At 42.2% G+C, this 11,541-nt stretch overlaps 3 protein-coding genes across 3 annotated transcripts in view; all 3 read left to right on the top strand.

Moving 5' to 3' along the window:
* LOC107666944 (uncharacterized) overlaps positions 1 to 2,289 on the top strand; it is an 8,339-nt gene extending 6,050 nt beyond the window's left edge. Inside the window, exons 5-7 of the mRNA XM_016458482.1 lie at positions 67 to 120; positions 1,396 to 2,166; positions 2,279 to 2,289. Of these exons, the coding sequence (XP_016313968.1) occupies positions 67 to 120; positions 1,396 to 2,166; positions 2,279 to 2,289 (836 nt within the window). The remainder of the gene's footprint in view (positions 1 to 66; positions 121 to 1,395; positions 2,167 to 2,278) is intronic.
* A 1,646-nt stretch (positions 2,290 to 3,935) lies between these two features.
* On the top strand, positions 3,936 to 7,040 carry LOC107666936 (mucin-22-like; the record flags this gene model as incomplete). Its single annotated transcript, XM_016458469.1, has 6 exons — positions 3,936 to 4,347; positions 4,576 to 4,668; positions 4,789 to 5,010; positions 5,644 to 5,952; positions 6,058 to 6,186; positions 6,751 to 7,040. Coding segments are annotated over exons 1-6 (1,455 nt in total), but the record flags the coding sequence as incomplete, so codon positions are not given.
* A 186-nt stretch (positions 7,041 to 7,226) lies between these two features.
* On the top strand, positions 7,227 to 11,351 carry LOC107666927 (cell wall protein DAN4-like). The gene is made up of 3 exons (XM_016458458.1): positions 7,227 to 7,887; positions 9,634 to 10,023; positions 11,236 to 11,351. Exons 1-3 carry the CDS (start codon positions 7,227 to 7,229, stop codon positions 11,349 to 11,351), a joined length of 1,167 nt encoding a protein of 388 aa, XP_016313944.1.
* The last annotated feature ends 190 nt before the right edge of the window (positions 11,352 to 11,541 follow it).

The following is an 11,541-nucleotide window of genomic DNA, read 5'->3' as shown; positions in this document are numbered from 1 at the left end:
TATATATATACATATATATAAATGTATCTTGTTTAAATGATTATTATGATATTTTTTTTTTTTCAGATATTGGGAAGAACAACATTTCCTATACTACTACAATGATAGAAACAACCTCAAATATGAAAACAACATTCATAGAAACTACAATCACGGTCACTGGGAATGCAGAAAGTACTACCACAGAACCAAAAACAACAGACCGCAGTACCATAACTCCAGAAAGTTCCACAATGGAAGCCATGATGACAGAAGGTATGACTACTGGTATCACCAATCCAGAAGGCACCACAACAGTGACCAAAACAATAGGATCCACCGCAATAACACAAATCACCACCACTGGTACCACAACAGACAATACAAGAAGTAACATCACTGAAACCACAACCCCAGAAAGTACAACAAAAGAAAGCACAAAGACAGAAAGTACGACCACTGCCACCACAATTCCCAAAAGTACAATAATGAAGCCCACACCAGTAGAAACAACCACAACAACAGAAAGCACCACCACTGGCACCACAACTCCAGAAAGTACAACAGCAAAGATCACAACAACAGAAAACACCATCACAACAACAGAAAGTAAAACAATGGAAACTACAACAACAGAAAGTACCACCACTGCTACCGCAACTCCAGAAAGTACAACAACGGAGCCTGCAACAGTAGAAACCACCACAATTACAGAAAGCATCACAACTGGCACAACCAATCCAGTACCACTACAAAGAACTACCACAGAGACCACAATAGACATTACAAAAACTGAAAGCACCAACACAGGCACCACAACAACAGAAAACACAACAACCAAAAGCACCACAGCAACAAAAAGTAAAACCACTGGCACCACCACTCCAGAAAGTGATACTACAGAAACCTCAACAACAGAAAGCACTACAACTAGCATAACAAATCCGGAAAGCACCACAAAGAAAACTACAACAACAGAAAGGGCCACGACCATGACCAAAACTCCAGACAGTACACCAGCAGCGCTCATAACAACAGAAAGCTCAATGACAGAAAGTAGAACCATCGATTCAACAAAACCAGAAAGTACAACACCAGAGACCACAAGTACAGAAAGTATCACAACAACAGGAAGTACCAGCACAGGCACCACAAACAAGACCACAACAACAGAAAGCAACACCACTCCAGAAAGTACTGCCACAGACACCACAACAATAGAAAACACTGCCACTAGCTTCACAACTTTAGAAAGTACAAAAATGGAGACCACACCAACAAAAAGCACCACAAAAGACACTACAACAACAGAAAGCACCACCATTGGTACCACAACACCAGAAAACACAACAAAGACCACAACTCCAGAAAGCAACACAATGACAGGAAGTACAACTACTGGCAAAACCACTTCAGCGAATACAACAACTGAAACCACAACAATAGAAAGTACCACCACAGACACCACAACTGAGATCAAAACAACAGAAGGCACCACCATTCCAGAAAGTACTACCCCAAAGATCACAACAACAGAAAGCACCACCACTGGTACCACAACTCCAGAAAGCACCACAGTGACAGAAAGTACAATCACTGCCACAACCACAAAAGAAAGCACAACAGAGACCACAACAATAGAAAGTACGACCACTGGAACCACAACTGAGATTACAACAACAGAAGGCACCACCTCTCCAGAAAGTACTATCACAAAGACCACAACAACTGAAAGAACCACCCCAGGTACTACAACTTCAGACAGTAAAACAATGGAAATGACAACTACAGAAAGCACCACAATAGACACTACAACAACAACAAAAGAAAGCACCAACACAGGCACCACAACACCAGAAAGCACAACAACTGAAAACACAAGAATAGAAAGTACCACCACTGGCCCCACTATTCCAGAAAGTACAACAATGGAGACCACAAAAACAGAAAGAATCACCCCCGGCACAACAACTGAGGCCACGACAATAGAAAGTACCACCAAAACAGAGAACACAATGACAGAAGGCATCACCACTACAGAAAGTATTACAACAGAAACCACAACAACAGAAAGCACCACAACCGATAACATAACTCCAGAAAGCACCACAGTGACAAAAATTACAACCACTGGCACAACCACTCCAGAAAGCAGAACAACGGAAACAACAACAACAACAACAGAAAGTACCACCCCCGGGACAACAACCGAGACCAAAACAATACAAAGTACCACCACAGGTACCATAGCTGATATCACAACAGAAAGCATCACCACGGGTACCACAATTCCCAAAAGCACCACAATGACAGAAAGTACAACCATTGGCATAACCACTCCAGAAGGTTTAACAGCAGAAACCACAACAAAAGAAAGCACTACAACTGAAAGCAAAACCCCTGGTATTACAACTTCAGAAAGTACAATAATGGAAACCACACCTACAGAAAGTACCCCAACAGACACTACAACAACAGAAAGCACCACCACAGGTACCACAAAACCAGAAAGCACAACAATGACAGAAAGTACAACCACTGGCACCACCACTTCAGAAAGTACAACAACAGAAAGCACCACAACAGAAAGTACCACCCCTAGTATTACAACTTCAGAAAGTAAAACAATGGAAAGCACAACTACAGAAAGCACCACAACAGACACTACAACAACAGAAAGCACCACCACAGGTACCACAACACCAGAAAGCACCACCACAGGTACCACAACATCAGAAAGCACCACAACTGAGACCAAAACAGAGACCACGACAACAGAAAGCACCACAACCGGTATCACAACTCTGGAAAGCACCACAATGACAGAAAGTACAACCACTGGCACCATCAATTCAGAAAGTACAACAACAGAGACCCCAACAACAGAAAGCACTACAACAGAAAGTACCACCACTGTTATTACACCTTCAGAAAGTACAGAAATGGAAACCAGAACTACAGAAGGCACCACAACAGACACTACAACAACAGAACGCACCACCACAGGTACCAAAACACCAGAAAGCATCACCACAGGTACGACAACACCAGAAAGTGCAACAACCGGTAAAACAACTCCAGAAAGCACAACAACAGAAAGCACCACAGTGACAGAAAGTACAACCACTCCAGAAAGTACAACAACAGAGAAAACAACAACAGAAAGCACTACAACAGAAAGTACCACACCTAGTATTACAACTTCAGAAAGTACAACAATGGAAACCACAACTAAAGAAAGCACCACAAAAGAAACTATAACACCAGAAAGCACCACCACAGCGACCACAACACCAGGAGGCACAATAACCGAGCCCACAATAGAAACCACAACAACAGAAAGCACAACAACCGGTACCACAACTCCAGAAAGCACCACCACAGGTACCACAACACCAGAAAGTACAACAACAGAGACCACAAAAACAGAAAGCACCACCACAGGTACCACAACTCCAGAAAGCATGACCACAGGTACCACAACACCAGAGAGCACCACTACCGAGACTACAACAGAGACCATGACAACAGAAAGCACCACAACCGGTACCACAACTCCAGAAAGCACAAAAATGATAGGAAGTACAACCACTGGCACCACCACTTCAGAAAGTACAACAACAGAAAGCACCACAACAGAAAGTACCACCCCTGTTATTACAACTTCAGAAAGTACAGCAATGGAAACCAGAACTACAGAAAGCACCACAACAGACACTACAACAACAGAAAGCAGCACCACAGGTACCACAACACCAGAAAGCACCAACACAGGTTCCACAACACCAGAAAGAACAACAACCGGTAAAACAACTCCAGAAAGCACAACAACAGAAAGCACCACAGTGACAGAAAGTACAACCACTCCAGAAAGTACAACAACAGAGAAAACAACAACAGAAAGCACTACAACAGAAAGTACCACACCTAGTATTACAACTTCAGAAAGTACAACAATGGAAACCACAACTAAAGAAAGCACCTCAACAGAAACTATAACAACAGAAAGCACCACCACAGCTACCACAACACCAGGAAGCACAATAACTGAGAACACAACAACAGAAAGCACAACAACTGGTACCACAACACCAGAAAGCACCACCACAGGTACCACAACACCAGAAAGCACGACCATAAGTACCACAACACCAGAAAGTACAACAACCGAGACCACAACAACAGAAAGCACCACAACCAGTACCACAACTCCAGAAAGCACCACAGTGACAGAAAGTACAACCACTGGCACAACCACTCCAGTAAGTACAACAACAACAGAAAGCACCACCACAGGTATCACAACTCCAGAGAGCACGACAACCGAGACCACAACAGAGACCACGACAACAGAAAGCACCACAACCGGTACCACAACCCCAGAAAGCACCAAAATGACAGAAAGTACATCCACTGGCACCGCTACTTCAGAAAGTTCAACAACAGAGACCACAACAACAGAAAGCACTACAACAGAAAGTATCACCCCTGGTATTACAACTTCAGAAAGTACAAAAATGGGAACCACAACACCAGAAAGCAAAACAACCGAGACCACAACAACAGAAAGGACCACAACCGGTACTACAACTACAGAAAGCACCACAGTGACAGAAAGTACAACCTCTGGCACAACCACTCCAAAAAGTACAACAACAGAGAGCACAACAACAGAAAGCACCACCACAGGTACCACAACTCCAGAAAGCATGTCCACAGGTACCATAACACCAGAAAGCACTACAACAGAAAGTACCACCCCTGGTATTACAACTTTAGAAAGTACAACAATGGAAATCACAACTATAGAAAGCACCACAACAGACACTACAACAACAGAAAGCACGACCACGGGTACCACAACACCAGAAAGCACTACAACAGAAAGTACCACCACTGGTATTACAACTTCAGAAAGTACAACAATGGAAACCACAACAGACACTACAACAACAGAAAGCACCACCACAGGTACCACAACACCAGCAAGCACAACAACGGAGACCACAACAACAGAAAGCACCACAACCGGTACCAGAACTCCAGAAAGCACCACATTGACAGAAAGTACAGCCACTGGCACAACCACTCCAGTAAGTACAACAACAGAGACCACAACAAATGAAAGCACTACAACAGAAAGTACCACCAGTGGTATTACAACTTCAGAAAGTACAACAATGGAAACCACAACAGACACTACAACAACAGAAAGCCCCACTGCAGGTACCACAAAATCAGAAAGCACCCCAACTCCAGAAAGCAAAATTACAACTTCAGAAATTATAACAATGGAAACCACGACTACAGAAAGCTCGACAACAGACACTACAACAACAGAAAGCACCACCACGGGTACTACAACACCAGAAAGCCCAACAACCAAGACCACAACAGAGATGACAACAACAGAAAGCACCACAACCGGTACCACAACTCCAGAAAGCACAACAATGACAGAAAGTACAACCACTGGCACCACCACTTCAGAAAGTTTGACAACAGAGACCACAACAACAGAAAGCACTACAACAGAAAGTACCACCACTGGTGTTAGAACTTCAGAAAGTACAACAATGGAAACAACAACAGACACTACAACAACAGAAAGCACCACCACAGGTACCACAACACCAGAAATCACCACTACCAAGACCACAATAGACACTACAACACAAGAAAGCACCACTACAGATATCACAACACCAGAAAGCACAACAACGGAGACCACGACAGACACGACAACAACTGAAAGCACCAACAAAGGTTCCACAACACCGGAAAGCACCACCACAAGTACAACAACACCAGAAAGCACAACGACCGAGACCACAACAGAGACCACAACAACAGAAAGCACTACAACAGAAAGTACCACCCCTGGTATTTCAACTTCAGAAAGTACAACAATGGAAATCACAACTATAGAAAGCACCACAAAAGACACTACAACAACACAAAGCACGACCACAGGTACCACAACACCAGAAAGCACAATAACCGAGACCACAACAACAGAAAGCACCACATCCGGTACCACAACACCAGAAAGCCCCACTACAGGTACCACAACACCAGAAAGCACAACAACTGAGACCACAACAGACACTACAACAAGAGAAAGCACGACCACAAGTACAACAACGCCAGAAAGCACAACGACTGAGGCCACAACAGAGACCACAACACCAGAAAGCACCACAACTGGTACCACAACTCCAGAAAGCAACACAATGACTGAAAGTACAACCACTGGCAGCACCACTTCAGAAAGTACAACAACAGAGACCACAACAACAGAAAGCACTACAACAGAAAGTACGACCCCTGGTATTATAACTTCAGAAAGTACAACAATGGAAACAACAACTACAGAAAGTACCACAACAGACACTACGACAACAGAAATCACGACCACAGGTACGACAACACCAGAAAGCAGCACTACAGGTACCACAACACCAGAGAGCACCACAATGACAGAAAGTACAACCCCTGGTATTACAACTTCGAAAAGTACAACAATGGGAACCACAACTACAGAAAGCACCACAACAACAGAAAGAGCGACCACAGGTACCACAACACCAGAAAGCACTACAACAGAGACCACAACAACAGAAAGCACCACAAACGGTACCACAACTCCAGAAAGCACCACAATGACAGAAAGTACAACAACTGGCACCACCACTTCAGAAAGTACCACCCCTGGTATTACAACTTCAGAAAGTACAACAATGGAAACCACACTTATAGAAAGCACCACAGCAGACACTACAACAACAGAAAGCACGACCACAGGCACCACAACACCAGAAAGCACCACTACAGGAACCACAACACCAGAAAGCACAACAGCCGAGACCACAGCAGAGACCACAACAACAGAAAGCACCACAACAGACACTACAACAACAGAAAGCACAACCACAGGTACCACAACACCAGAAAGCACCACTACAGGAACCACAACACCAGAAAGCACAACAGCCGAGACCACAGCAGAGACCACAACAACAGAAAGCACCACAACAGACACTACAACAACAGAAAGCACAACCACAGGTACCACAACACCAGAAAGCACCACTACAGGTACCACAGCACCAGAGAGCACCCCAACGACAGAAAGTACAACCACTGGCACCACCTCTTCAGAAAGTACAACAACAGAGACCACAACAACAGAAAGCACTACAGCAGAAAGTACGACCCCTGGTATTTCACCTTCCGAAAGTACAACAATGGAAACCACAACTACGGAAAGCACCCCAACCCACACTACAACAACAGAAAGCACTACCACAGGTACCGCAACACTAGAAAGTACCACCACAGGTACCACAACACCAAAAAGCACCACAACAGAGACCACAACAACAGAAAGCAGCACAACCGGTACCACAACTCCAGAAAGCACCACAATGACAGAAAGTACAAAAACTGGCACCACCACTTCAGAAAGTACAACAACAGAGACCACAACAACAGGAAGCACCACAACAGACACTACAACACCCGAAAGCACAACAACCGAGACCACAACAGAGACCACAACAACAGAAATCACCACAACAGACACTACAACAACAGAAAGCACTACCACAGGTACCACAACACCAGAAAGCACCACAACCAGTACCACAACACCGGAAAGCAAAACGACCGAGACCACAACAGAAAGCACCACAACCGGTACCACAACTCCAGAAAGCACGACAGCGACAGAAAGTACAACCACTGGCTCAACCACTCCAGAAGGTACAACAATAGAGACCACAACAACAGAAATCACTACAAAAGAAATTACCACCCCAGGTATCACAACTTCAGAAAGTACAACCATGGAAACCACAACTACAGAAAGCACAACAACCAAGACAAAAACAGAAATTACCACAAAAGGTTGATAGTTTTAAAGTCTTTTAAAAACTTTTCTGTGTACAGTGGCTCCAGAGAAATTTCAAATAAGATCCATATTTAATAAATTGCCCTTAAGGAATAAACACACATGTCAGGTCATCGTGAGATTCTAATAAATAACATGCAGGTATATATAAAAAACCGTGCACTCTGAAAGACAATTATTTTATTAAAAATAAATAAATAATGTATTAGTGGAAATGGTAACAATCCCAGTGCTTTTTTCAACTATTTATGTTATTTTAAATAACTAATCTCATAATTTGTTAAATCATCCTTCTGTATCCATGTGTGAACATTTTGCTGCATGTTGAATAATATTGAATAATAATTATTATTATTATTATAATACAAATTAAGTCTTCTGTACATTATACTGATAAAATTGCTATAGAAGAATCAAGGATATATCTACAGCATAAAATGGAAGTGTTCAGGAGAGCTAATAAAGAGAAACTTTTGCAAACTATTTTCCAGTTATATTCCTATTCTGACCCAATATCTAAACTATTTTACTTAAATGACTTTGTCCTTAATTAATATAGTTAACGGCTCTCTGAAAACAGGAAGTTTCTCCAATGCTTTAAAGTTTACAGACGACAATTATCGGAAGAAAAAACCTGCATTGTTTTCTCTGTAATATTCTGAGACCAATTTCTAACATATAATTTTTAAGTAAGTAAATTTAAAGTAGTAAATAATTTGAGGTAAAAACCAATATGAACAATGCATCAGTCTTAATCGGTTAAACTTCTAAATTGGTTCAAGACATATATTGCAGAAAGGTAATAATTTATTAACATAGGTGACTATGTATCAAATAAATATGAAATACTATATGGTGTTCCTAAAGATTAAATTCTTAGGCTACATTTATTATCATTATACATTATACTTCTGGCCAGTATAACTCAGAAACATGGGATGCATTAGCAATTTTATGCAGATGATATATAATTATAAATTTCAGCTGATTTCAGAGACACTGTTGCTTGAAGATAAAACGGAAACTCTTATTGAGGGCGCTGAGCATGTAAGAGGAAGGATAGAAGCTGGATTATGCACCTTTATTCTAAAAACTAAGATACAAGTAAAGAACCTAGGTGTGATTATGGACTAAGATTTGAGTTTTAAATCTCATATTAATAAAGTGACAAAAACTTTACTTATTTTTGCACATCATGATTACTGTAATGCTATGTATAATGTACCATAGCTTAGCTACAATTGATACAAAATGCAGCGGGCAAAGTACTGATTAAATCAAGAAGGAGAGACCATATTAATAGTTTTAATACAATTACACTGGTTGCCAGTTCAAGAAAGGATTGATTTTCATGTTATTATGTTCCAAGTCATAATTTAAAATGTTCTAGTGATGGTCTTTTGGAAAACTATGCAATAAATCCTAAGTGAATCTGTGGTGCTTCTTTTAGCCACTATACCCCCAAAATTTGGAACTGTCAACCAATTTAAATTAGACAGTCTTCAATCTTTCAGATTTTCAAAACACAAGAAAAGTATTTTTTAAATATTTTTTTGTATACTGATACCAGTTGTTGTGATACCACAACAATTGATACCATTGGTGTGTGAAGTTGCAGTGTAAATGTGGAACACTTTTAATTTTGTTTGTAGGTATTTTTCTTGTTAAGCACTTTGAACTGGATTTATTATTAAAAGTGCTAAACAAAGTTTGATTAATGTTTTACTATTATATAATAACAGAAAGCACCACAACGGAGACCACAACAACAGAAGGCACTACAATGACAGAAAGTACAACCACTGGCCCCACCACTCCAGAAAGTACAACAATAGAGACCACAACAACAGAAAGTACCACCCCCGGCAGAGCAACGGAGACCACAACAATCGAAAGTACCACCACAGGCACCACAACTGACATCACAACAACAGAAGGAACCACAACTCCAGAAAGTACTACCCCTGTTATTACAACTTCAGAAAGCACAACAATGGACACCACAACTATAGAAAGCACCACCACCGCTACCACAACACCAGAGAGCACCACCACAGGTACCACAACACCAGAAAGTACAACAACAGAGACCACAACAACAGAAAGCACTACAACAGAAAGTACCACCACTGGTATTAAAACTTCAGAAATTACTACGATGGAAACCACGACTACAGAAAGCACGACAACAGACACTACAACAACAGAAAGCACCACCAAAGGTACCACAACACCTGAAAGCTCAACATCCGAGACCACTACTCCAGAAAGCACCACAGTAACAGAAAGTACAACCACTGGCACAACCACTCCAGAAATTACGACAACAGAGACCACAACAACAGAAAGCACGACAACAGAAAGCACCCCCACAACAAGTACCACATCTCCAGAAAGCACCACAGTGTTAGAAAGTACAACCACTAGCACCACCACTCCAGAAAGTACAACAAAGCAGACCACAACAACAGAAATTACCACCCCCGGGGAAACAACTGAAACCACAACAATAGAGAGTACCACCACAACTGAGATTACAACAACAGAAGGCACCACCACAGAAAGTACTACCACAGAGACAACAACAAGAGAAAGCACAGCCACCAGTACCACGACTCCAGAAAGCACCACAGTGACAGAAAGTACAACCACTGGTACAACCACTCCAGAAAGTACCACTACAGAGACCACAAAAACAGAAAGCACTAAAACAGAAAGTACCACCCCTGGTACTACAATTTCAGAAACTACAACAATGGAAACCACAACTACAGAAAGCACCACAACAGACACTACAACAACAGAAAGCACCACCACAGATACCACAACAGCAGAAAGCACAACAACCGAGACCACAACAACAAAAAGCACCACAACTGGTACTACAACTCCAGAGAGGACCACAATGACAGAAAGTACAACCATTGGCAACACCACTTCAGAAAGTACAACAACAGAAAGCACAACAACAGAAAGTAGCACCCCTGTTATTACAACTTCAGGAATTACAACAATGGAAACCACGACTACAGAAAGCTCGACAACAGACACTACAACAAGAGAAAGCACCACCATGGGTACTACAACACCAGAAAGCCCAACAACCAAGACCACAACAGGGACAACAACAACAGAAAGCACCACAACCGGTACCACATCTCCAGAAAGCACCACAGTGACAGAAAGTACAACCACTGGCACAACCACTCCAGAAATTACGACAACAGAGACCACAACAACAGAAAACACTACAACAGAAAGTACCACCACTGGTGTTACAACTTCAGAAAGTACAACAATAGAAACCACAACAGAAACTACAAGAACAGAAAGCACCACCACAGGTACCACAACAACAGAAAGCACCACAACTGGTACGACAACTCCAGAAAGCACCACAATGACAGCACCCCTGGAATTACAACATCAGAAAGCGCAAGAACAGAAACCAAAGCTATAGAAAGCACCACCACAGGTACCACAACACCAGAAAGCACCACCACAGGTACCACAACACCAGAAAGCACAATATCCGAGACCACGACAACAGAACGCACCACAACCGAGACCACAACAGACACTACAACACCAGAGAGCACCACTACAGGTACCACAACACCAGAAAGCACCACTACAGGTACCACAACACC

The sequence above is a fragment of the Sinocyclocheilus anshuiensis genome, unplaced genomic scaffold (genome assembly GCF_001515605.1).
Source record: "Sinocyclocheilus anshuiensis isolate Anshui unplaced genomic scaffold, SAMN03320099.WGS_v1.1 scaffold1500, whole genome shotgun sequence".
Lineage (NCBI taxonomy): Eukaryota > Metazoa > Chordata > Actinopteri > Cypriniformes > Cyprinidae > Sinocyclocheilus > Sinocyclocheilus anshuiensis.
Note: the sequence above shows the minus strand (reverse complement) of the source record. Positions and strands in the feature narration are given on the sequence as shown.